The following is a 27,116-nucleotide window of genomic DNA, read 5'->3' as shown; positions in this document are numbered from 1 at the left end:
CGCGCACTGCTCCTCCAGGCTGGTCAAGATGGACCACGAGAGGAGGACCTCCAAGTCGTGCTCCAGACCTCTAGTCAAACCCGTGGGGTGGGTCTCCCCGAACACCTGGGACAGCCGCAACTATCGAGAGATTGAGGGCGACTACGTGGACCTGGTGGACATCGCCACGGGGAAGGAGTTTGTGAGTAAGCAGAGAGGCAGCCATGCGCAGCCACATAATCCACTTCTGTTCAAACCCGTCAGGCCGCCGCCGCCTGTTCCTCCTGGAGGCCAAACCCAGAGCCCAGAGGAGCCGCGTCCTCCGGGCGGCCACAGCCGGCCGGAGCCCACCGAGCAAGACCCGAAGGGTCGGTACAGAGACTCGTACGTGGCCGCGCTGAGGAACCCGGTCGCCTTCGAGAGGAGCGGCGTGGACCTGCTGGCCGCTCTGGACGAGGGCGGCCCGAGTGAGGAAGGAGAGTCAAGGGTCAAGGTCGCGTCGGAGGCTCAAAGAGACAAACTTGTGAACTTCTGCAAGCACTGTAATAAACCTGTGACGAGGAACCAGCTCTGCCAGAGCAGACGCTGCTGTGAGCGCTCGGCGTCCCAAGACCTTCCCTCCGCTTCTGATCCAGAACACCTCATGAAGGAATCGCCCATGATCCTCAGATCCACCCCGGGTCTGAGCCAGAGTCACAAGGTCCAGATGAGACTCATCTCCCACCAATCAGCACCAAGCGCCGACGTGCACGCCGGACCGGACGGAGACGTGACACCGGCTCAGGAGGTGGAGGCTGTGAAGCCGCCGGGGAAGCACAAAGTCAAGGCCAGGTCTCTGTCCACCGTGTCAGAGACCTGTAAAGGAAGTCCTCTTCTCTATAAAGTCAACACCCGCAGCCACAGCGACATCTGCCCTGAAACCATCTCCAGCATGATGCAGGGCAGGAGAGCCGATCTGTTGGATCAGGTCACGCTGAAGCTGGAACGGCTCAAGTCCCCAAGGAAAGGTAAGCGAGTAATGTGTTGCACTGCTCTCTCTTCACAGCGACTGAGACGCGACCGCGACCTCTGGAGCCCGAGAGGTCGAGCTCCTCTGAGGCCGTGAAGCAAAAAAGGTCCAAGTGTCAGAGATCGGGCTGCAGAATAGTCTCCTCCCACTGCCGTCCGATGAAAGGCCGAGCCTGAACCCCGAACCCTCGCTGTAATGCAGGGAGACAGCGTGACATGCAGGGAGGAGGGTCCTGTGTCCTGTGTCCTGTGTCCTTGCTCCCTCGCGCCCTCACAGCGCATGTTGAGAGCTTGACTGCAGACGTGCTTGTCAGAGACTATTAAATCAGCAACGACACAGGCCAGGCTTTGTGGAGAAGCCAATTAGGACGTCTGAAATCAAAGCCAGGCTCCGGCCTCTGCAGCGCCGCGTCACAGAGAGCATGTCCAACGTCTGCAGGCCGCTACGCTGTGCAGCGAAACGCCTGCTGAAGGAGATTTATGAATGAAGCGCTGAATAATTACTGTCAGTATAAAAGGGCAGAGGTTGCTGGACAGGATTGAAAGTTTATAATAGTTTATACGCTAATTAATATTAACACTGGCTGATGGATGATTACTGATCGGATGCAATCCAGTTGAGAAACAAAATACACTTCTTTAATGCTGCAGTTGTACTTTGTACTTTACTATAATCCATGTGTGTTTCTGTTTGTGTGTGAATATCATTGTGTGTGTCGTCCTTTGCAGACTCACACTCCCATCGGGGTGAACCCTCCTCCGCTGCAGACGGACCAGACTCCAAACTCCATCACTCAAAGACAGAAAAGTCGTCTCATGCACAAGTTCAGCTTCCAGCTGCAGGTTCTGACTCCGCTCAGCAGCTCGAGGGCTTCAGAGGCGTCCGGGGGATGCTCGACCTCGGCATCGTCTGTCTGCCAGGTACTTCATGCCGCCAGCAGCACCTCTGGATCTCAGGAAGACACCCTCTAAATGTTCTACTCTCACAGCACTTTATCATCTCTCATTGGGAATAAAACAACACACATCCCTCACCTTTGACCCCTCAGGCAGCAGGGACCGGACGGGCCGGGCGGTGCTCGAGGTCCACGGAGGCAGAAAGGAGTGGACGTCCTCTCTGGTGTCCGTCCAGAGCGTCTGTGAGCTGCTGCTCTACTTACACTCCATACCGAGGTACCGAACACGTAGATAGAGCAAACAAGACCGTTTATATGTGAGAGGCACGACATCTCCTCAGTTGCTCAGCAGAGAAAAGATGTTGTGAGCTTATTGTCTCCAGCTTCTGATGGTATGCAATACACGGTCTGACCACAAGAGGGCAGCAGACACCATTTAAATATCATTATTGCAGAATGACGTGCTGCAGAAGATAAGATAGTCCTTTATTAGTCCCTCTGTTGGGAAATTACAGTATTACAGCAGCAGCCCTTATTCACAGATCAAGTAATATAAGTAAACAGTACAACAGTAATTAAAACACAATTAAAAAATTAGACAATAAAACACAAAAATAGAAATATAGAAATGGAATAAAATAAACAGTAAAAAATGTATATAAAGTGTAAAAGTAAAAGTATTGCACCAAAAGTGTTAAAGTGTTCTCAGTGTTGAGGTGCATGCTCCCTTACTGGTTACAACCTTCTATAGCTACACAAAAATACAACAAGAATACAACAAAACACATTACGTTGTATCTCTGCATGTGTCCGTGGTGTGTACAGATGAGCTGGCAGCAGCTTTGACCTGTGTGACCTCACCAGAGCCGTGTCAACCCTCCCCCTGAAAGCTTTGCTGTTTGTTTACTCCGGCCTTAATGGAGTCTTTGAAGTTCTCAAAGCCGCTGTAGTCGATAGCGCCGCCTTCCTCTGTGCACCACAGCAGTCTCATGCCGGCTCGCTGCCGGCTGTCTGGGATGCAGCGCCAAGCTGGAATCAGCAGCCGAGTCGTCTGTGAGCTCACAGAGCAGTAACACAAGAAGAGGCCGTCGTGAGGGGCGTGAAGGCGTCAACGTGTGGAACAGAATGTGTGAAGAACGTGTGTGTGTGTGTGTGTGTGTGAGAGTGTCAACGTGAGATAAAAAGATAAACAGGCATTTGAGAAGCGCTCTAATCAAATAAAGCCCGATGTGATGAGGTCATCCTGTTTGAGTTTGTCCTGACACGATCCAACGTATTGTAGGAAAGAAGTTGGAGAGCTGGGAATGACTTTGGTGATGGACGCCAGGAGGAAGCCTCCTCCACTGCTGCTGTACAAAGCGCTGCTGATGGCCCAGGTGAGGACACACACTCATGCACTCAACCACTCAACCACCAGACACATGGCAGACTCCTTGATATCATCAGCGTGTGTGTGTGTGTCTGCAATGCACAAATACTGAGCAGCACAAGTTTGTGCAAGTTTCTGCTTTGTTAGCAGCAAAGAAATGCACCGGGAGCACAATCTCTATTTTACCAAATACACACAACACACACTGTCGGCCAGTTAACACATTATCGTCAGGTGAAAGAAGGTCAGTCGTAGTGTACGCTCGCTGTTCTCCTGCGGTGATCATTCAGTCATCTCATGTGTGACTGATCAGATGACCTTTGACCTGACTGGCTCTCTGCTGCAGGAGCAAGCTCTGCATGCCGTGCACAGCCTCGTGATGCTGGTGGACAAAGACACGTGTCCTCGACCTGAGAAGCATCCGGGGTTACAGGTCAGATATGAAATACATGTCCGTGTTCTTCTTTGATGAGTTCCTTTCCTTCCTGCATAACCTTGAGTGTGTCTATTAGATGGACCTGGTGACGTCTATGAAAGCCCTAAACAAGACCGTAGAAGCTTCTCAGCTGACCTCCGACCTCGGAGGGACCTTCACGTACAGTCACACCGACTGGCTGCAGTTCCACCAGGTACTGATGTCCTCTCTCCTCCCACGAGGGCTCTGATGGACAGCTTCCTGTCGAGGAGACTGCTGCTTTCCACACACACACACATTCATGCTGTCGGTTCTTGAATGCCTCATGCAGCTTTGAGAGGAGGGAGGACGAGGTCAAGAGAAGAAAAAGTCCCATCTAGATTATTAATCATAACTTTCTGCTCGTTAACAAGATATTTTACACATGCAACACTGATGAGTAACAGCCTCACTGCTCATGTTATTATGATAACAGTCATATACAGCAGGATGTGATATGCACGCATCATTTGACTGCAGATGACACTAAAACATTAAATCAAAACAGAATCAAATGTATTTTCACTTCTTGCTCAGCCGGTCATTGAACTGCAGGTCAGAGGTCAGAGTCAGTGATGGAGTCAGTTATGTGCTGCAGATGGCAGAAATGTTGTGTCCTAAAAGCAGTTTCTTAACTTCCACTGAGTCTGTTTCCTGTGATTCTCCTCAGAGGCTCGTGTGCTTCCTGTCCGAGCTGCGAGGAGCCGACAGCCTGCTGCAGAAAGCCATCAGGAAGGTGGACGGCAGCAAGATGACCGACTCCGCCCAGGTAGAGTCCACACGCCCACAGTAGAGCACACACGCCCACAGTAGAGTCCACACGCCCACAGTAGAGTCCACACGACCACAGTAGAGCACACACGACCACAGTAGAGTCCACACGACCACAGTAGAGTCCACACGCCCACAGTAGAGTCCACATGACCACAGTAGAGTCCACATGACCACAGTAGAGCACACACGCCCACAGTAGAGCCCACACGACCACAGTAGAGTCCACACGCCCACAGTAGAGCACACACGACCACAGTAGAATATACACACTACCACAGTAGAGCCCACACGACCACAGTAGAGTCCACACGCCCACAGTAGAGTCCACACGCCCACAGTAGAGTCCACATGACCACAGTAGAGCACACACGCCCACAGTAGAGTCCACACGACCACAGTAAAGTCCACACGCCCACAGTAGAGTCCACATGACCACAGTAGAGTCCACACGCCCACAGTAGAGTCCACACGCCCACAGTAGAGTCCACACGCCCACAGTAGAGTCCACACGCCCACAGTAGAGTCCACACGACCATAGTAGAGTCCACACGACCACAGTAGAGTCCACATGACCACAGTAGAGCACACACGACCACAGTAGAGTCCACATGACCACAGTAGAGTCCACACGCCCACAGTAGAGCACACACGACCACAGTAGAGTCCACACGCCCACAGTAGAGTCCACACGCCCACAGTAGAGCACACACGACCACAGTAGAGCACACACGACCACAGTAGAGTCCACACGACCACAGTAAAGTCCACACGACCACAGTAGAGTCCACATGACCACAGTGGAGTCTACACAATCACAGTAGAGTCCACACGACCACAGTAGAGCACACACGACCACAGTAGAGCCCACACGACCACAGTAGAGTACACACGACCACAGTAGAGTCCACACAACCACAGTAGAGCCCACACGACCACAGTAGAGTCCACACGACCACAGTAGATCACACACGACCACAGTAGAGTCCACACGACCACAGTAGAGTCCACACGACCACAGTAGAACCACACGACCACAGTAGAGTCCACACGACCACAGTAGAATATACACACTACCACAGTAGAGCCCACACGACCACAGTAGAGCACACACGACCACAGTAGAGTCCACACGACCACAGTAAAGTCCACACGACCACAGTAGAGTCCACATGACCACAGTGGAGTCTACACAATCACAGTAGAGTCCACACGACCACAGTAGAGCACACACGACCACAGTAGAGCCCACACGACCACAGTAGAGTACACACGACCACAGTAGAGTCCACACAACCACAGTAGAGCCCACACGACCACAGTAGAGTCCACACGACCACAGTAGATCACACACGACCACAGTAGAGTCCACACGACCACAGTAGAGTCCACACGACCACAGTAGAACCACACGACCACAGTAGAATATACACACTACCACAGTAGAGCCCACACGACCACAGTAGAGTCCACACGACCACAGTAGAACCACACGACCACAGTAGAGTCCACACGACCACAGTAGAATATACACACTACCACAGTAGAGCCCACACGACCACAGTAGAGTCCACACGACCACAGTGGAGTACACACGACCACAGTAGAGTCCACACGACCACAGTAGAGTCCACACGACCACAGTAGAGTCCACACGACCACAGCGGGACGTTGTGTAGCAGGACAACGTGTTGACTTTGCTTGGTGGCGGCTGCAGGAGGTGCAGCAGTGCATTGAGGAGCAGAAGGCCTCCATGAAGGAGGTGCTGGAAGACGCTCACCTGGTGACGCTGCAGAGAGAAGGAGGTGCTGTCCTGGCCCGCATGAGGAGGGAGGAGTTCAGATTCCCTCTCTCTGAGGACTACAGGTATCTGATCATATCTGAATAGACTTTAGCATCGATAGTTCTGCCTCACAATGCCGCACAACTGGTGTGTGACCTTGTGACCTTGTGACCTTGCGACCTTGTGACCTCGGTCCTCAGAGATGCTCTGGAGTCCGTGACGAGTGTGTACAACCAGGTGGAGGAGAAGCTCCACACTCTGGTGATGCGGTCCAACGAGTCGCTGCAGAACCTGGACTTCCTCTTCCGGCTCAGAGAGATGGAGGCCACGATCAGCACGGTGACGCAACGCGGCCTCACAATCTGCACGATGTGCTGAAACAGCTGTTGTGTCCGTGACGTTGTGTGACTCTGAATGACGCTTTGCAGGCCGGGACGTGGTTCAACGCAGAAGGCGAACAGACGCTGAAGGACTCTTACGCAACAGAGGACCACTGGCTGTGCACTGAAGAGGCCCTGCAGCACTTTGAGGAGTTTCTCTCTCGGTCGAAGGTACGACAGAGAAGCCAGAGAACCAGGATTAGAAATAAGAGCTGCCTTATTCGTCTGAACTAATCAATAGAGAAGAGAAGTTCCTCGTGACATCTCACCATCTCTTCCAGGACAAACACCAGCGCGCCATGAGCCTGGTGACGGAGGCCAAGGCCGCCGTCGGCTCCAGCGATCCCAGTCCTGCAACAGAAGTGTTTCGTACTCTGGTGAGCACCTTCAAGTCCAACACGGATGACTTCATGCTGCGGGCCGAGCGGCGGCACAAAGAGCTGCACACCGCGGTGCACCTGCAGCGCTTCTGTGAGCAGGTGTGTGAAAAACAATCTGACGTTTCAAATGCAACCCTCTTTCTTTCTTCACTCGCCCTTTGTCTACATGTTCCCAACTGAGTTCTGTTAACCTTTAGATCTAAAATCCTCTCTCTCTCTCTCTCTCTCTCTCCAGGCGTCGGCCCTGGCCAAGGAATGCAGTGACTTTCTGGAGCAGGTAGAGCAGGGCTGTTACCCGCCTCAGACCCTGAGAACGCTCCAGATGTTTGAGGAGAGATTAGGTGCCGAGTTCTCCCCCCTGCACTTCCAGGCTGTGAGAGCCGAGGCCGGCTCCGTGGGATCGGGGGCCTCGGGGGCGATGAGAGTCTGGAATGCGGCCTGGATCCAGCGCACGGACGTCGGCCAGCGCCTCAAAGCCGCGCTAAAGAAAGAGAAAGGAGTAGATAAGAACCAGATCCGGCAGCTCACAGCTGCAAACCATCAAGGGGGAGTGGGAGGAATGGAGGGGGAGGAAAGGAGTGAGGAGGGGGAGGATGGATGCTCCCTGACCCGGCAGCCGACCGCTCAGCAAGAGGTCGTCCGTACATCAGAGAGTGGAGGAGACCGCACCACTGTGGCACGCTCCATCCTCCATGTGGAACACGACTTGAAAGGAGAACATCAAGTGCAGGAACAACCTGAAGCCGCAGAGAAAACTGAGACAGATGAAAAAGAAAAATGTCCACAAAACGTCGACCGTCACCCAGAAACCCGGCGGCGGCCGAGAGAGCACCGCAGCGAGGCCGATCTGAGGAGCGCGGGCTCCGCCGAAGGGAGCGCCGGCTTCCCGTCGCAAAGGCCTCTGGGTCGCTCCCTGAGCGAGGGCTCCAGTGGTTGCTCCGGTGTGACGAGCATCTCCGGCTTCTCACCTTTGAACGTGAGGCACAAACTTTGTCGGACCGAAGCACAGACTCTGGAACAAAAGCTGCAGCCCGTCCAAAGTCCCCTGGTTTCCCACAAGGAGAGTCTACGCTCAGGAAACCTGAGCTGCGAGTCAACAAGAGACGAGGGAGGAGGATGCCCAGTCCTCACCCCAGAGACATTACTCACAGCAGCAGACGACGAGGGCAGCAGCGTTGTGTAAGTAGCGCTGGCTCCTTTAGCTTTAACCTGAAGGGAGTCCAGGACATTACAGGCAGTGACACCGGTTGCTTCCATGAATGGTACACACGACCACAGTAGTTCTCCAGTTAAACAACACTGTGATGCTCAGATTAATTGTGTCGTATGATCCTGAGCTCGATGATTTCACCGTTCACTTTTTCCCACGTGTGCAACAGGAAGCTGTGCATGATCATGGAGGAGCTGCTGTGCACAGAGAGGGAGTACGTGAAGGCTCTGGGTTACGTCCGGCAGCACTACTTCCCCGAGCTGGAGAGGCCCGACGTTCCTCAGGACCTCAGGGGCCAGAGGGGGAGCGTCTTCGGAAACTTAGAAAAGCTCCACGACTTCCACCGCCATCACTTCCTCCACGAGTTGGAGAGCTGTGTGAGCGAGCCCTTCAGGGCCGGACGCTGTTTCCTGCGACACGTAAGCGCTCGAGTGTTAATGTGCAGAAGTACAAAAGTATACAAATTTGGACATGAGGGGTCGTGATGCAACAAGATGTCAGCAGATTAGAGTCTGTATAATGTCAAGGTGTCAACATTTTTTCTGTTATGAAGCAACATATTGATGATGCACAAACGCCCTTCCAGATGTGTCACAGCTGCAGGCTGAATGTCGTTAGCTTCCATGGAAGCAACCGCTTTGTGTTGATGTCATTGAACGTTGAAGTAATGCAGCTGTGGTGCACTGCTTAGTCTGCATTTCATTTGTTTGGTTGCTGATAATGACTAATGTACTTTATTCATTCATTTTACTTTAGAGGGAGAGCTTTGCTCTGTATGCTCTTTACAGCAAGAACAAGCCTCAGTCTGATCGTCTGCTCATCGATCACGGACAGACTTTCTTCAAGGTGAGCGCCTGCTGCGCTTCCTTCACTTCATCTCATGATCCTGGTTTTCCTTGAACAAGAGGGAGAATAAATGTTGTATTTCAGCAGAGCCAAAGCTGTGCTTTCAGCTGAATGCTAACATTAGCATGCTAACAAACAGAGAAGACGTGCAGTACATCTCTCTGTATTATTTTAGTCTTCATGCTCGCTGTTCTCCCGCTCAGCTCTGACTCTCTTCCCACTCCAGCAGAAGCAGCTGCAGCTGGGCGATAAGATGGACCTGTGGTCCTACCTGCTGAAGCCCGTGCAGCGGATCAGTAAGTACAGCCTGCTGCTGCAGGACATGAGGAGGGAGTGCGGCCCGGAGCGAACCCGGGAGACGGCCGAGGTGGAGGCCGCCCTGGAGGTCATCCACTTCCAGCTGCACCACGGCAACAACCTGCTGGCCATGGACGCCATCCACCACTGTGACGTGAGGCAGCTTCTTTCACGTCTGAGCCATTTCAAACCCGAAGGCTAACTGCTAGCCCCTGCTCCCTACCCTTCACCTCCTAACCCCTGCTCCCTACCCTTCATCTCCTAACCCCTGCTCCCTACCCTTCACCTCTTAACTCCTGCTCCCTACCCTTCATCTCCAAACCCCTGCTCCCTACCCTTCATCTCCTAACCCCTGCTCCCTACCCTTCACCTCTTAACCCCTGCTCCCTACCCTTCACCTCCAAACCCCTGCTCCCTACCCTTCACCTCCTAACTCCTGCTCCTTACCCTTCACCTCTTAACCCCTGCTCCCTACCCTTCATCTCCAAACCCCTGCTCCCTACCCTTCATCTCCTAACCCCTGCTCCTTACCCTTCACCTCTTAACCCCTGCTCCCTACCCTTCACCTCTTAACCCCTGCTCCCTACCCTTCATCTTCTAACCCCTGCTCCCTACCTTTCACCTCTTAACCCCTGCTCCCTACCTTTCATCTCCAAACCCCTGCTCCCTACCCTTAATCTCCTAACCCCTGCTCCCTACCCTTCACCTCCTAACCCCTGCTCCCTACCCTTCATCTTCTAACCCCTGCTCCCTACCCTTCACCTCTTAACCCCTGCTCCCTACCCTTCATCTCCTAACCCCTGCTCCCTACCCTTCATCTCTTAACCCCTGCTCCCTACCCTTCATCTCCTAACCCCTGCTCCCTACCCTTCACCTCCTAACCCCTGCTCCCTACCCTTCACCTCCTAACCCCTGCTCCCTACCCTTCACCTCCTAACCCCTGCTCCCTACCCTTCACCTCCTAACCCCTGCTCCCTACCCTTCACCTCCTAACCCCTGCTCCCTACCCTTCACCTCCTAACCCCTGCTCCCTACCTTTCACCTCCTAACCCCTGCTCCCTACCCTTCACCTCCTAACCCCTGCTCCCTACCCTTCACCTCCTAACCCCTGCTCCCTACCTTTCACCTCCTAACCCCTGCTCCCTACCCTTCACCTCCTAACCCCTGCTCCCTACCCTTCACCTCCTAACCCCTGCTCCCTACCCTTCACCTCCTAACCCCTGCTCCCTACCCTCCACCTCCATTATCCAGTACTTACATACCGGTACTGTACTGAGGAAAGAATGATGTATCGCTCTCTCATCCAGCGTTGAGCAACAACGTTGGAAAACCTGCTGATATGGAAACAGGTACACACAGGAGGACATTAAGGATGATGCACGAATGAGGAGTAAAGAAAACATTCCTCTTGGTGATTTGGATCAGTGCGATGGCGCCCGTTATACATGAGTAATCTGGGATGGAAGGAATAAGATGGGTGAAAAGGATAGTAATTTATTTTCCTGTCCATGGAATGCAAAGGGAGGCGTTTGGTGTGGTGATGGTCCAGAGCTGCGTTAAGAACAAAAGTACAGAAGGTTCATCCTGTTGTGTTGGCTGTCACTGTGTGAGGGTAACGCTGACCACAACACACGACCCGGCGTCGTCCCTGCAGGTCAACCTGAAGGAGCAGGGCCAGCTGATCCGCCAGGACGAGTTCCTGGTCACGTTCAGGAAGAAGAAATGTTTACGCCACATCTTCCTCTTCCAAGAGCTCATCCTCTTCAGCAAAACCAGGAAGACGGACGTGGGAAACGAAACGTACCTCTACAAGCAGTCCTTCAAGGTGCACACACGTTGCGTCACACTCGAATTCAAGTGAAATTTCCATGTTTGTAATTGTGCAATAACAGCAAGAGAAGCGCTGAGTGTTGCGACCACTTCCTCTTTCACAGCAATCGAGTACAAGATTACACTTGAACTCAGTGCGTGATTCATCATTTACACACAACAGTTTGCTTCCATTGCAAGTCACAACTTATAATCACACACACACATATATAATTATATTAATGATCAGTGTTGTAAAGTTCCATTCCAACAGGACTGAAGTCTTTCCTCGCCCGTGATCAGCTGGTCTTTGTTCACCTTTAGACGTCGGACGTGGGCATGACCCAGAACAGCGGCGACAGCGGGCTCTGCTTCGAGATCTGGTTCAGGAAGAGGAAAACACAGGACACCTACACGCTGCAAGCCGCCGGCCGCGAGGTGAAGGACTGCTGGACCCGAGACCTGGAGCGGATCCTGTGGGAGCAGGCGGTGCACAACAGAGGTACCAACGTACATGAGCCAGGTCTATGTGTACAGATGTGAATATATTGGTAATAATGGGACGCACAGTCAATGCAATAACCCTCACTTTTGGATTACTGTCTCTCCTGACAAAGAAAAACAATCTTTTGTATGAAAATGTAATTTCTGAAACATGAAATGAACTAACTTGTGTCCGTGCAGAGGTCCGTATGCAGGAGAGCGTGTTCATGGGGATCGGAAACAAGCCGTTCATGGACATCCAGCCCAGCGACGCAGCCATCCACGACAGAGCCGTCAGCTGTGTGATGATGGGGAGAGGTGAGCAGACACTGGAGCACGCTCTTCTTCATCACATGACCTCCCAGACGTCAGGACACATCCGGATGTCTTTCCACCTCTCTGGCGTGTCGTTCTCTTCTCATTGAACATGATGCTCTCTCGCTCCGTGCAGAAAACAGGCCGCTGTCCTCGATGGCGTCCAGCGATCCGCAGGACAAGAGGCTTCTCGGGGGTCGGCCAAAATCCGTTGGTTCGGGCTGCAGTTCGTCTTCCTCGTCTTCCTCTGTGGTGGGGTACACGTGTGGGCCGAAGCGGCCGGCGGTCGGAGCCTTCGGAGGATACGCATCACCTCCTGGAGCTCTGGAGGAGGACGACCTGGACCACGAGAGTGGGAGTCACAGCTTGCTGTGTGAGTTCACGTTCTCAGCTCACAGATGACCTACATGTGGTTTATGATTTATTGAGCCTAAAGATTAGATGCGATGGTACAGGAACCTCCCTTTGCCCTGACAGGGTGTTATTAATTACTCCAGCCCCTCCACTGAGGCTGCTGGTCTCGTGTTTCAAGCCTTTTTTTCTTTTATTCCACTCCGACGGGGTCAGAGGTCAGAGGTCAAGGACATGTGTTTGAACCTTGGCCTTCCTTCAATGCGTGCTGGATGTGAATCCTCTCTGTGTTCCAGTGGACAGCTCCGAGTCGTCCGGAGAGAGCGTGAGCGGCTTCAGCAGCTGCAGCCGCGGCCAGCAGTCTGCTGCTGGCGGAGAGGCGGAGGACGCCTCCACCAGCACCGAGAAGGAGGCGGCGGCTGCTCCGACTCCACCCGCAGAAAAAACACCACCAGCAGTTGCACCAAAGCCCAAAACCAAACCACCGGAGCAGCCCGAGGATCCGCTGTGTGGCAACAAGGTGCAGCACGACGCTTTCATTAAGTGTGGCTTCAGGGAATCGTGAGCTATGACTTTTCTAAGAGATTCGCCCGGCCGTTTTCCCGAAAAATGCGAAAAAATTGTCCCACGGGTGTGTATGGCACAAAATGTTCGTGGCTAGAGTGGAGCACCAACTGACAGAGACTGTTAAAAAAATAAAACGTATTTTGTCTTTACTCCCACAATGTTCAATCTTGTCTTCTGTCGTAAACTGCGGTCGATAGGAATCCAACAGATTCAGACGTGTTGAAATCCGACTGAATGTGAGAGCAAGTCCACCTCGCTCTGCCATCCGCCGCCATGTTAAATCTCCTTCCAAAGCCACGTCTCCCCTGAAGCTCGTACCTGATTTGTAAATCGCCCGTACAGACACATGTTTTATCGTACAGACTCGCCAGTCACAGTATCTGTTTATCAAGTCTTCCTAATGCTCTATATGCGATATCGAAGCAATAGGAGCTTTTAAAGTATCTTTTTTGAGGGATGTTTGGATAGGTGTTCCCAAGCATTACCTCCATTGAAATCTGTTTAACTGAAGACCTTTGAAGTCATCACTATGGCAACCTTTGATCTAGCAACCCACAGGTGTTCTCGTTAGGGCAGTTTAACAGACACACAGACACTTACACACGCACACACAACACAGATGACTTCTGTCTCTCTGTCTGTTTGTCTCACACACACAGACACACATACACACACACAAACAGACACAGACACACACAAAGACGTTTACGTGTGCTTTATATTGTGTAGTTGTCAACACTGTGATCATTAATAAGGTGGTATGATATTTCATATACGTTTGCGTGTGTTCAGGACGTTCAGTAGTTTATTTCCTTAAGTCCACAGTCCAGTCTGCCTCTAATCAGTCTGCTGGCTCTCACTTGGTCACCATGATGACGAGAGCACACAGGTGCTTCATATCAGCCAATCAGTTTAACACACAAACCAACTCAAGTGTTTTGGAGGAGAGACGGGCGTCAGAAACAAAAGCTATATATTGCGACGTCTTACGGCAGTAGTAGCCACACTTTCAAAATTTATTGCGAAATTGTCTAGTTGTTCATGTGGTTCAAGACATTAAATCTGCACTAAAACGATTTATTTCTGCTCAGTGAGTTTTATGATGTCATTGATTATCTGCTGTTGTTCATATTTTAATGTTTTTATAACGCAGGTTCAGAACACGAGTGTTGGAAAGTCCACTGAGGTTTGACCTTGATGCTCCTGCAGGTGAGGTTAGTGCAGGATTACATCATGTATGCAATATGACTACTTCATGAAGTGTTATGTGTATATTAATTATGAACGGTTCTTCTGTGGAAAGGAAGAGTTACATTTATCTTTTCTTCTACAGACTTGGAGGCGCTGGAGATGAGTCAGTTCAAACAGAGCTCTTATGTTCCAGCTGTTACCTATTACCACTCTGTAAATATATGCCGTCTGTAATCTCTCCACTAAAACAATATGTCTATAATATGTCTGTGATATGTCTGTGATATGTATGTGTGTGTACTGATCTGATTCACCTTCACAGTGAGCTGTCAGTCCAGCTGTCGGTTACATGCTATTTATAACATGAGTAAAGTAAACTCATCCCGGGGACATATGCAGACTTCCATATGCAGACTTCCATATGCAGACTTCCATACGCAGACTTCCATACGCAGACTTCCATATGCATACTTCCATACGCAGACTTCCATATGCAGACTTCCATACGCAGACTTCCATACACAGACTTCCATATGCAGACTTCCATACGCAGACTTCCATATGCAGACTTCCATACACAGACTTCCATATGCAGACTTCCATATGCATACTTCCATACGCAGACTTCCATACGCAGACTTCCATATGCAGACTTCCATACGCAGACTTCCATATGCACACTTCCATACGCAGACTTCCATACGCAGACTTCCATATGCATACTTCCATACGCAGACTTCCATATGCAGACTTCCATATGCAGACTTCCATATGCAGACTTCCATATGCACACTTCCATACGCAGACTTCCATATGCAGACTTCCATACGCAGACCCCGTCCTGATCCCAGAGCAGCCTGATAAAGATGATCAGTAATGATAAAGTCTTGAGGAGGTCTGGAAGGTCTTATTGATGCCTTAATGTCTGCAACGTGTTTCTCTTTGTGCATCAAACTTTGTGTCTTACTCGTTTCCTTGAAAATAAAACATGTTTTCTTTTTTATTAACGGTTTTGTATGAAGTAATATTTTACTGGAATTGAGATATGTAACACCTGTTTCGCTTTTAATGAAAATACAGAACTTTTGCAGTGATGATGGACGACTTTTCTTTTATCTGTTTTTTATTTGCACCACAAATAATAAACTAAACCCAACATAACAACTGACAGACGTTTATAAAGTCTGTCTTTAATTTACATTTATAGCTTAATTACTGGTATATATATATATATATATATATATATATATATATATATATATATATATATATATATATATATATATATATATATATATATATATATATATGTATATATATATTTATATTTATATATAAATTATATTATTATTATTTTATTTATTTTATATTCATATATATATAGATATATATGTATATATATTTATATATAAATTATATTATTATTATTTTATATTCATATATATATATATATATGTACATAATAATAATAAAATAATAATAAACTAAACCCAACTGACAGACGTTTATAAAGTCTGTCTTTTTACATTATTGCTAACATTATTGTTATATATATATATATATATATATATATATATATATATATATATATATATATATATATATATATATATATATTATCTATATACATTGTTATGTTATATAAATATATATTATATATATAATATACATATTATATATATATATTATATATATATATTATATATATAATATATATTATATATAATATATATATATTATATATATATAATATATATCATATATATATAATATATATGATATATATTATATATATATTATATAATATATATATTATATAATATATATATATATAAATGTATATAGATTATATATATATATATATATATATATATATTATATATATAGATAATATATATATATATAACTTAACAATAATGTCAGCAATAACTACAGTCACTTTGAACCCTTTGGCCACACAGTTAAACTGTGATACATCACAGTTTTACCACATTGCTCTTCAAAGGTTCCTTAGAGTTCATGATTCTGAAATATGGAATAAAGTCTCACTTCCCTTTCACCGTTTGTACGTAACGTCCTTTGTGTTCTTGTATCTGTGTGTGCGTGCGTGCGTGCGTGCGTGCGTGTGTGTGTGTGTGTGTGTGTGTGTGTGCGTGCGTGCGTGCGTGTGTGTGTGTGTGGAGCTCTACATTGTCTGAAAGACTCATTTAAACCTTCTTAAATGGAAATGCTGGTATAATTATATTTTGCATTTCATTGTCCAAAAATACCATGAAAATACCTTTTTTTTTAAATGACTGACAATTGTTCTTTTTCAAAAAGGGTAAAGTAGTAAAACAGCTGTGGTAAGAGGAGTTAATAGTTTTAAACTGTTTACAGCGACTTATTAGTGCTGGTAAACATTTACATCAGTATGTATGACTGCTGGCTTTAAATAAACTGTGAAGCAACATGTTTCAGCAAAGTATTCAGTGAGTTGTTAAACTCATTGATAAACCAAACAGCAGCATTATTAGGCTACTTTAGTTGTTTCGTTTGATCTTTTTACAGGTTTTGTTGTCAACAGCAAAGAGTCACGTGACTGTTGGACCCAGTGAGGAACAACACAGCACCGCGCTGACCTCTCTCATGACACCCATGGGTGCTCTGCGCTGCTCCTCGGGGTCAACAAGTTCACTCGCGTCCTTTTTCTGTGGCATTGCTCTGACGTCACTTCGCCGTCTGCAGTGAATCAGAGGAGGGCGCGCGCGCGCGCAGGCTCGCCCCCGTGCGCGCGGGGAAAGGGCGCGTTGCGCGTGAGGAGGGTCGCGTCACGCCCACCGGCGGACCTACAAATACGAGCAGATAACGGAGAGGTGACACTTTCCTCCGCGGCAGAGCAACACGAGCAGCAGCAGCATGGCGCGAGGTACGTGGGACTACTTTCTGCTGGCGCACGGACACATTCAGCCAAAGTGTTTTAAATACGTTCATCCGAGATGGTTAAAAATACTGTTGATCAATGTTGATGCGTTTGGACATAATCTTTATTGTGATTATTATGATTATTATGATTATTATTATGATTAGTATTATTATTATTATTCCATAAATCAGTCCCCAGGACTTTGAGCTTTTCTTCCCACAATTCTTAATATGGGAATATTTTAGTTTGTTATTTATGTTGATGTTGTGTGTAGTAACACTGATGAGTTAATGACAGGAAGGGCAACTCTCACTAGCTGTGCACGCCGTGAACATTACACATGTACAGAGACATAAAGAGACATTACACATGTACAGAGACATAAAGAGACATTACACATGTACAGAGACATAAAGAGACATTACACATGTACAGAGACATAAAGAGACATTACACATGTACAGAGACATAAAGAGACATTACACATGTAAAGAGACATAAAGAGACATTACACATGTACAGAGACATAAAGAGACATTACACATGTACAGAGACATAAAGAGACATTACACATGTAAAGAGACATAAAGAGACATTACACATGTACAGAGACATAAAGAGACATTACACATGTACAGAGACATAAAGAGACATTACACATGTACAGAGACATAAAGAGACATTACACATGTACAGAGACATAAAGAGACATTACACATGTAAAGAGACATTACACATGTACAGAGACATAAAGAGACATTACACATGTACAGAGACGCTTTGCACACGTCACCACATCATTACGCCTGAAACACAGAGAACATGTTGGAGAAGATGATTGTTGTTCTGCTGGGACCCTGCGAACAGCAGCTGCAGTCCACTGCTGCTCTCTTTACAAGCACACACACACACACACACACACACACACACACACACACACACACACACACACACAGTTTACCCTTAAAACCTCGGAAGGGCTTTCAAAACTCCACAAAAGAAGTCAAACTCCAGGCTGCTCAGATTCGCCTCTTCAGGTTGTAACTCTGTGTTTGACCTTGGCGAGCAGAAGGCTGAAGGTCAGAGGGCTGCTGGACGCTCAGCAGCAGAACAGACACACCTTGTACTTCAAGGTGTGACTATTGAAAATAAAACCTGTGACCTGGAACAGACTGGTCTGGACTAAAATAAATGTGTTTTTCAATATTGGATGTTCATGGATTAACCGCTCGCTCGTTTAAGTGTGTTTACGAAGCATTTTGTTGACATTTAAAGTGTGTTTAAAGTGTGTGACGGAGCTCTGGAGTCAACACGCCGTTACGACACTGAAGCATCATTCATCTCTTACGGGAGCATATTTATTTTTCCAGGGTTCAGTGTTTTCTGTACAGTGACAAGCTGCAGTGACCGTATATGGCTGAAGCGCCCTCTGTGTGTGTGTGTGTGTGTGTGTGTGTGTGTGTGTGTGTGTGTGTGTGTGTGTTTGTGGGGAGGGCATCGTGGGTAAAGTGGGCGTGTCCAGAGAGCAGGGTCAAGGCTGAGGAATCTGTGTCCGTATGCTTCATATTATCAGAGAGTTGTGCTGCTAAAATGTCTGTAACCCAACAAAATAAACTGCAGGCTGCAGTTAAACGCAACGTCTGGCTTCACATCACACGAGCACCATCTGCTCCCTCCACCTCCACCTCCACCAACCTCCACCTTCACCTCCAACCGCGCGCTGCTGCATGCGTGCAGGGAACAAACCCAACGAGATTTCATTTGACATCAATTACAAAAGCTACAGAAAAACTCCTTAAATCTCCACAGAAAGCATGATGTCAGTTTCACATTGCACCATCAGTCTGCTGTGTGTGTGTGTGTGTGTGTGTGTGTGTGTGTGTGTGGGACATTCATGTGTTCTTAATCTTTGGGGTAGATTTCACATTCTTTACGCTCAGGTCTGTGTTGTTGGCGCTGCGAGCTGGCAGTACAGTGAAGCTGCTCTCGCTTCAAAAGGAGAACGTGAAGAACGTCTTGGACACCAGCGAGATGGAGGATTTATTTCTGCATCTGTGCTCACAAAGACGTGAGAACATGCAGCCGAGCAGCAGAGCCCTCATGACGCTCTGCCGACAGGCTGCAGCTGCTCGACACAGAGCGAGGCCATCTTTAAAGCATTAGCCCCGATTATTCACGCTAACTCGCATCGTGCACCTGAGCCGTGAGAACTACGGAGGACTTCCTGATGTGAAGTCTTCAACCTCAGTGTTGACCCCAGCGTCGTCTAGACGAGAAACTACAACCTGACTCTCGTCCTCACACTGAACGGGGAGAGGTTGACCTCCTGACGTGTCGTGGAGCCGGAGCACCATGGAGGCCGTATACACGGCGGACCCGGACTTTCCCTACAAACAGGAAATCAAAGGGTGGGATCCTTTGAGCCAGCCGGCGCCCGGAGAGAAGGAGTGCCTGTGTGAGCACGCTCTGTGACTGTTTACCTCTTCAACCCAGATAGAAAGCACCATTGTCCGACCATAAATGCCTGAGTGTCCTGCCGTTTCCACAGAATAATGGTGAACCTTTCCTGGCATGACATCACCGGCTTGAGTATAGAATATAAGTGACACATACCTGGCCACGTGAAGAAATCCAGCCTCCAGTGAACCTCTGTGTACTTGCCCCACACGCCATGACTGAGCGCTTTGTCGTTGTTGAGTCGTGTGAATTAAATATCCTTCATCTGATATTACAACTTCCTCAACACTGCGCTGCGGCGCCGTAAACATTTATACGCTCCGATTGAAGTAAACTCAGATCCAAGAACCCTGCTGAAACATTTGTCCTGTGAGATGTTTAACAGATGTGTAACAGATGTGTAATAGGTGTGTAACATATGAGTAATAGATGGGTAATAGATGTGTAATATATGTATATTACACATGTAACATATGTGTAATAGATGAATAATAGATGTGTAACAGATGGGTAACAAATAGGTAATAGACGTGTAATATATGTATATTAGACATGTAACATGTTAACAGATGTGTAACAGATGTGTAATAAACATGTAATAGATGGGTAACATATGTGTAACATATGTGTAATAGATGTGTATAACAGATGGGTAATAGACATGTATTAGACATGTCATAGATGTACAATAGATGTGCAATAGATGTGTAACAGATGTGCAATAGATGTATAACAGATGGGTAATAAGCGTGTAATATATGTGTAACAGATGTGTAACAGATGTGTAATAGATGTGTAACATATGTGTATAACAGATGGGTAATAGACATGTAATAGATGTATAATAGACATGTAATAGTCGTGTAATAGATGTGTAATAGATGTGTAACATATGTGTAACAGATGTGTAATAGATGTGTAATAGACATGTATTAGATGTGTAACATATGTGTATAACAGATGGGTAATAGACATGTAATAGACATGTAATATACGTGTAATAGGTGTGTAATAGATGTGTAATAGACTCCTCTTCAGTGGCGCTGTGTGTTAAGCTGTTTCAATGCCCTCTCTCCCTGAAAGATCTGGACATTGACCGCTGGGACCTGGAGTGTGAGTTCAACAACGCGGACCATCGCACCGACCTGAACGGGGCGGAGCGCCTGGTGGTGAGGCGAGGCCAGCCCTTCACCATCAGCCTGGTCCTTCGCTCCGGGAGCTTCCAACCGGGTCTGAGCTCTCTGGACTGCATCGCCGAGACGGGTAGAGACTCATCATTCACAACGCTCTGTCTCCTCCGGTTGTCTCCTCCTGTTGGAGGGCGTTTCATTTACACTGCATCAGACGTTTGGAAAAGTGCAGTGCAAAGCATTCTTCCTATTCAGGACGTCCCGTTTGAACCCGCTGTGTGTTTTTGCAGACGTTATTTTCTTTGCTACCTTATGGGTTGAGGGACGAGAGGGGAAGGGAGCGCTGGTGTTATTTCCCTTGTTAGGGTCTCGCTGCTACTGCTGTTAGCTGGAGCGCATGTTCAGCAGCTGGAAGCTGTTCTTTTGTTTTTTCTATTGTTAACCTCGACCCCTCCCTTTTATTCTGCGGGTGCGAGTGAACTCATGTTATTGTTGGACGCCTCAGATACTGTACGCTCAAGGATTTACTGTCAACTCCACGAACGCTGAAACCATCTGTCTCTTTTCCTCGGTTCATATTTAGATGTCTCCTCATGCCGGGGATGATAAGACAGCTGCTGCTGGCCATTTAATCCCAAACAGGAAGTTCTGCTTGCCAACAGGAGTGCACGTATAATCACAGATAACATTGTCAGCCTGTGAAAGTTAAATGTATTTTAATGATTCAAAGTTGGAACTTTAATCTCTGCCGTTGAGAAGGAAGCCGCCTTTAATTTGTTTGGCTGCAGCGAGAGGAAGATGTGAAGTCAAAGCGTTGCAAATGACTTCTAGTGTACGTAGTTTACCAGGAAGTGCTTCTGCACCGAAGCCCACAGGGAGACTCACGGCCCAAACGGCCGCTCTTAATGAAGCGCCATTACACAGTTGCATGAGACGGATTCCAGAGATGTTTGAACTTAATTGAAGCAGGGTTGTGCAAACAGTGGAAAAGTTTCCGTTCCCCATAGTGTTTCAGGCGCCGTGTGATGTCATGGCTCTCACTGTGTGTCTGGTCCCTGCAGGTCCTCAGCCCTCTGAGCAGTACGGCACCAGAGCCTCCTTCGGCCTGTCGGCCAGCATCGACGCTTCCCGCTGGAGCGCGGCGGTCAGCAGCCCGCCGGGCGCCACGGTGGCGCTGTCCCTCTGCGCCGCTCCCGACGCGCCCATCGGCCGCTACACCCTGACCCTGGGCCGCTCGGGCCGGGTCGACTTCATCCTGCTCTTCAACCCCTGGTGCACAGGTGGGTGAGCGGGCCGCACGGCATGCAGCCGGTCTGGAGGAGTGATCTGAGGCTTTTACTCCTGAGAGCGCCGCAGAGCCCACAGAGGGCATGTAATAATAAACTGATTCATTAGCAATAGCTCAGAATGTATAACAGCCACTGAGTTAGCTTAGCATAAAGATTAGAAGCATAATAACTCGGCTAACCAGCTTCTGAATGGAGTTAATGTACAGATGTGCAATTTCCAAAATAACAAACTATTCCTTTTGTTAAGTGAAGGTTTATAATTCTATAAAAAACCCTCCATCAACTGGAGTGCGTCTCTTTTTTCCCGAGAGATGAAGGCGATGCTTCACCTGTCACGGTCCACTTAGCAGGAGCAGTGTGAGCTCATTGACTGTGTGTGTTGGTAACAGGAGACGCAGTTTACATGGACGACCAGCAGAGTCTGGCCGAGTACGTCTTGTCTCAGGATGGGATCATCTATCGAGGCAGCTACAAGCATCCCGTCCCGACGCCCTGGAACTTTGGCCAGGTACCAACAGCAACATCAGCGCTGTCAGCCGCACTTCACCTCACGCCCACGGAGGGGTGGAGGAACATGAAGCACTCACATTCTGATAACACGTCCACTGGAAACGGGCAATAACTTACTGATCATTTGACACGTGCACAGACTGAGGTATTTTATCTGCAATGGGTCTGACGGGCGAGGAGGAGCCATCTGCTCTGCAGCCGGTTCCTGGACATGTGATGTCCAGTCTGATTGGTTTGGCAGCGATGGAGCTTCACAGCCTGGCACCTTGTCTCACCTGGACTCTCTCTTTTCCCTCCGACAGTTTGAAAGTGGAATCCTGGACATCTGTCTGAGGATCTTGGACATGAATCCGAAATGTCTGAAGAATCCTGGCAAGGACTGCTCGGGGAGGAGAAACCCCATATATGTGTCCAGAGTGCTGAGTGCCATGGTGAGTTATAATCATCCTCTCCTCTGGTCTTATCTGCACGGCGGGGTCGCTGTGTGCAATGCCGATGATGTCATGGAAGATGTTTCACGCTCCTCCCCTGCGCCTGCCAGGTGAACTGTAACGGAGACAAAGGGGTGGTGGAGGGGAAGTGGGCCGACAGCTACGACGGCGGCGTCAGCCCCTTGTTCTGGAGGGGCTGCGTGGAGATTCTGCGCAATTGGGACACACAAGCCTGTCAGCCCGTCCGCTACGGACAGTGCTGGGTGTTTGCTGCGGTGGCCTGCTCAGGTGAGAGAGGAGGCAGCGGCACGTCACCGGAAAGCACATTTGATCGGTCCTCAACCGACTCACCGTGACGCCGCGGGTGCAAACACTCGGTTCTGATGTGCGTCTGTGGTGCGTCTGTGGTGCGTCTGTGGTGTGTGTGTGTTCCCCGTTAGTCTCCAGAGCCCTCGGCATCCCCTGCAGAGTCGTCACCAACTACCTGTCGGCCCACGACAACAACAGCGACCTGGTGATCGAGCGCTTCATCAACGAGAAGGGAGAAGCCGTTGAGTCCAGAGAGATGATCTGGTAGGAGGCTTCACGTGCACGGCCTCGCGCCAACGCACTGCACATGTTCTACAATACACACACTGGTGAAAGAAGCTGCAGACGCACAACGAGGACTGGGAAGTAGTTCAAACTGAGTTTGAGTTATTGTCTTTCCTCCGTTACGGCAATGACTCCATTAAAAGAAATATTGAATATGTAGAAAAGTATTCAATCAGATTTACTTCCCAATACTGGAGTTTGGATTCACTGATTTGACTATTTTTCCATAAAGTTTACAACATTTGAACCCTCCTAGTAGAAATGTTCATACAGAGTTCATACGCTCATGGAAAACCTGGAAAACCTGGAAAAGTCATGATCATTTAAAATGGTTATTTCCTGGCCAGGAGAAGTCCTTGAAAAAACTAAAATCCCCAAAAGTGTAGTAAAAGTTGTGTAAAAGTGTTATATTCATGTGTTCATGACGTTCATTTAGTTTAAATAATGAATCTGCTTTTAGAAGAAAGTCTCAAAACATCAGCAGCATCCATACAGGCATCTATAGAAATGTTTATTCTTTTAATCAAACTATTGTCTCTCATTCATTTGAGTCATTTAAGGTTTACTGTATGCTTTGAATCCTCAATGTTAGTTTAAATACTGCATTTTATCACTTTTTACTGTTTACACACACATTTCACACAATGTTTGCTCATGAACATTTAGTTAAAGTCATTAAAATATGGTTTAAAGTCCTGGAAATCCATTGGTCACAATGTGTAAGAACCCTGACATGACACAGAACCCTCAGCTGGTTCTGGTAACGCCTTCAGAACTGAGAAGTCTTACACAAACACCACGTCATCTGTAAGTGCATGAACCCGTGACGCCTGCAGGAACTACCACTGCTGGGTGGAGAGCTGGATGACCAGGCCGGACCTCAGCTCGGACTTCAACGGCTGGCAGGCGAGCGACCCGACGCCTCAGGAGAAAAGCGAAGGTAAGGAAGCGCCCGTGACCTTGCGTGACCTCTGTGAGGCCTCACAAGGCTCACCCTCACCGAGGTTTCCCCCTCAGGAGCGTACTGCTGCGGCCCGGTGCCCGTCAGGGCCATCAAGCAGGGCGAGCTCACCTTCAAGTACGACGCCCCGTTCGTCTTCGCCGAGGTCAACGCCGACGTCGTCACCACCATGAGGAAACCGGACGGCAGCACGTCCAGGGTCACCAGCGCCACGGTGGTGGGCCAGAAGATCAGCACCAAGAGCGTCGGCAGCGACGACAGAGAGGACATCACTCACCTGTACAAGTACCCCGAAGGTAGAGAGAGCTGGACCCGCACATGAGATACACATCACAGGAGCTGCTGCGAGCTTTACATGTCACATACACAACCCTCCTCCTCCTCCTCCTCCAGCCGCTCGCATCAAGGTCACTCGCTGGGTAAATTCTTACATGTCAGTGTTTGTGTTAATCCTGATGCAGTTCCTTAAGGAGGTTGGGTTTAAGCTCCTGCACATAAACACTGTGTCATGGTAAATGTAGAGATATGACGTTCTCCTGAAGCTCCGCCGTGTGCTCTGGCTGCCTGCAGGCTCTGAGGAGGAGCGGGAGGCTTTCCAGAAGGCCGACCACCAGAACAAGCTGCTCCAGCAGCAGCAGAACCAGGGCCTGGACCTCGCCATCAAAGTGACGTCGGACATGAGGAAGGGCTGCGACTTCGACGTGTTCGCCGTGGTCACGAACAACACGCAGAGCAACAGGAAGTGCCGCCTGGTGTTCGGATCCTGCGCCGTGTCCTACAACGGCATCCTGGGAGAAAACTGTGGCTTTAAAGACCTGCTGAATGTGGAGCTCTCCCCAGGAGCAGGTGAGCCGGGTCGCAGCGAGGCCTTCATGAGGATGCTTTACGCTCCCCGAGGCGACTGAACATGGCGTCTGTGTTCTTCCAGAGCGCCGCGTTCCTCTCAGGCTGAACTTCTCTAAGTACGGGGACCGGCTCACCGAGGACAACCTGATCCGTCTGGCGGCTCTGTTGATGGACTACGCCACCAGAGAAGCAACGCTGGCAGTCAGAAACATCGTGCTGGACAACCCTGAAATCAAAGTCCGAGTGAGTATGAAGTGAAGAGGTATGAACCTGGGACAACGTTTCATAAGGATGCCAACACATCCACACACGTCATGTCCAATTAAATATCATGACAAGCCCTGAGCACGTTTAGGAAAGTAAAAAAAGGCCAATGGCTGAAACGCTTTGTGTAGTATCAGGATGAGTACTGGAACAGCAACGCCTGTTCCCTCATCCATAACTATAACTATATGGATGTATAACCTAACGACACCTGGATGTGGTGGCGCTCTGCAGATCATCGGCGAACCGAAGAAAAATCGTAAGCTGGCTGCAGAGATCAGCCTCCACAACCCTCTGCCGCAGCCGCTGGAGAACTGCTGCTTCAGCATCGAGGGGGCCAACCTCACGGCGGGAAGCGTCATCTCTGAGCGGTACGAGCGCCGCACAGCCTCCGTCTTCACGCTCGCACATCACCAGCAAAGACATCGCAACACAACTCAGCAAATGTCTTGAAGCAGGAGACAATATTAAACGTTTCACGAGGACAACACGCGGGCCGCTCTGGTCCTTCTTAAACCATCACATCTGTGGAAAGGGAGCGTTTGACTTCCAAACACATGTGTCATTGTGTCGTTGTGTCGTTGTGTCACAGTGTTTTACGATGTGTTGGGTGTGGCCCTGTCGTCAGGAGCCCTCTGAGGAATTAACTCGGTCCAGAGGTTCCCGGGAGCAGAACATCTGGTTCTTGCTGGTTGTTGCTCAATAATCCCTCGATGATTTAATTGAATTAAAGCAAAGTGAGGAGAAGCCAATCGATGACTTTAACCCTGACGACACGAGTGAGGCATGATGTGTGTTCATGGTGCACAAAGAACAAGGGAACCGTTAAATAAGCTTCTTCATAACCTTCAGTCCTCTGCTGAGGTCAAACGCTGCAGCTCCAGCCGCATCATCTCCTTAGATAGTCATATGTCAGAGACAATTGATTATCTAAATATTTATGCGATAATAGGTCTGATGAATCCCTCCTGAGTGTGTGGCACAAAGTTGATGTTTAAATATTTACCTCGCAGGCTGGGCTCCTCGGTGGGCCCCGGGCAAGACGCCAAGGTGAAGATCTACTTCACGCCGACGCACTCGGGCCTGAGGAAGCTGCTGGTGGACTTCGACAGCGACAAGCTGTGTCACGTCAAAGGCTACAGGAACGTCATCATCGGGAAATAAACAACAACAACTCTGTGACTGTGAAGTCAGACGTGCTCACGCTCAGCCTTTAAAGACCTTTTAATACACAACATGCTTTTATATTCAGATACTTGACTTGTCCCTTTATATCCTGATGGCTTAAAGTATATCGATCTTTATTCTAACCATAGATATGTGAACGCTTTGGACTCATTCAGGCTAATCCAACCTGTGCATGCACAACTCAACAGGGCATGTGATGAGGAGCTTTTAGCTGCTATTTACTATTTTTACATTTTATAAGTGCCACGATGTGAAGACTTGTCACTTTATTTAGTGATAACGTCTTTTCACACAATCTTTGACCTTGTTGAACAAAATGTGTTCAACTGAAAGCACAAATGCAAAGTGTTTTATTTTAATAATTAGTGCGACTTTCTGCCAACTCTGATCTCTGATCTGCTGGTTCTTCAGGCCCAAAACAAATCAATAAATATATATTGCTACCATCAATA

At 48.5% G+C, this 27,116-nt stretch overlaps 2 protein-coding genes across 2 annotated transcripts; both read left to right on the top strand.

The window, feature by feature from the left end:
- Positions 1 to 28: 28 nt before the first annotated feature.
- Positions 29 to 15,212, top strand: LOC137801644 (puratrophin-1-like). The gene is made up of 23 exons (XM_068598967.1): positions 29 to 986; positions 1,717 to 1,908; positions 2,037 to 2,160; positions 3,166 to 3,259; positions 3,599 to 3,685; positions 3,765 to 3,881; positions 4,377 to 4,475; positions 6,195 to 6,343; positions 6,461 to 6,599; positions 6,689 to 6,811; positions 6,922 to 7,119; positions 7,256 to 7,598; positions 7,827 to 8,199; positions 8,400 to 8,649; positions 8,987 to 9,076; positions 9,303 to 9,527; positions 11,028 to 11,198; positions 11,507 to 11,684; positions 11,867 to 11,983; positions 12,117 to 12,353; positions 12,628 to 12,892; positions 14,052 to 14,107; positions 14,232 to 15,212. The coding sequence occupies exons 1-23, from the start codon at positions 29 to 31 to the stop codon at positions 14,321 to 14,323; spliced, it is 4,677 nt and encodes a 1,558-aa protein (XP_068455068.1). The 3' UTR covers positions 14,324 to 15,212.
- Positions 15,213 to 16,917: 1,705 nt separating this feature from the next.
- tgm2b (transglutaminase 2b) lies at positions 16,918 to 27,116 on the top strand. The gene is made up of 13 exons (XM_068599047.1): positions 16,918 to 16,997; positions 20,535 to 20,714; positions 21,643 to 21,861; positions 22,260 to 22,378; positions 22,683 to 22,811; positions 22,922 to 23,099; positions 23,252 to 23,384; positions 24,242 to 24,345; positions 24,423 to 24,662; positions 24,937 to 25,212; positions 25,295 to 25,455; positions 25,711 to 25,847; positions 26,490 to 27,116. The coding sequence occupies exons 1-13, from the start codon at positions 16,988 to 16,990 to the stop codon at positions 26,638 to 26,640; spliced, it is 2,037 nt and encodes a 678-aa protein (XP_068455148.1). The 5' UTR covers positions 16,918 to 16,987; the 3' UTR covers positions 26,641 to 27,116.

Source organism: Clinocottus analis, unplaced genomic scaffold (assembly GCF_023055335.1).
Source record: "Clinocottus analis isolate CAN_PGR_092001 unplaced genomic scaffold, fCliAna1.0.p SCAF_42, whole genome shotgun sequence".
NCBI classification, from domain to species: domain Eukaryota; kingdom Metazoa; phylum Chordata; class Actinopteri; order Perciformes; family Cottidae; genus Clinocottus; species Clinocottus analis.
The sequence above is the reverse complement of the archived record's forward strand: the minus strand, read 5'-3'. Positions and strand labels throughout refer to the sequence as shown.

What these genes read in the sequence shown, in the direction of transcription:
- LOC137801644 (XM_068598967.1), top strand. Translation starts at nt 29, where the DNA reads ATGGACCACGAGAGGAGGACCTCCAAGTCGTGCTCCAGACCTCTAGTC. An exon ending in GCAGGCGGTGCACAACAGAG is followed by an intron (nt 11,685 to 11,866) that starts GTACCAACGTAC and finishes GTGTCCGTGCAG; the next exon opens with AGGTCCGTATGCAGGAGAGC. An exon ending in CTGTGTGATGATGGGGAGAG is followed by an intron (nt 11,984 to 12,116) that starts GTGAGCAGACAC and finishes CGCTCCGTGCAG; the next exon opens with AAAACAGGCCGCTGTCCTCG.
- tgm2b (XM_068599047.1), top strand. An exon ending in GGACTGCATCGCCGAGACGG is followed by an intron (nt 20,715 to 21,642) that starts GTAGAGACTCAT and finishes TGGTCCCTGCAG; the next exon opens with GTCCTCAGCCCTCTGAGCAG. An exon ending in GGAGCTCTCCCCAGGAGCAG is followed by an intron (nt 25,213 to 25,294) that starts GTGAGCCGGGTC and finishes GTGTTCTTCCAG; the next exon opens with AGCGCCGCGTTCCTCTCAGG.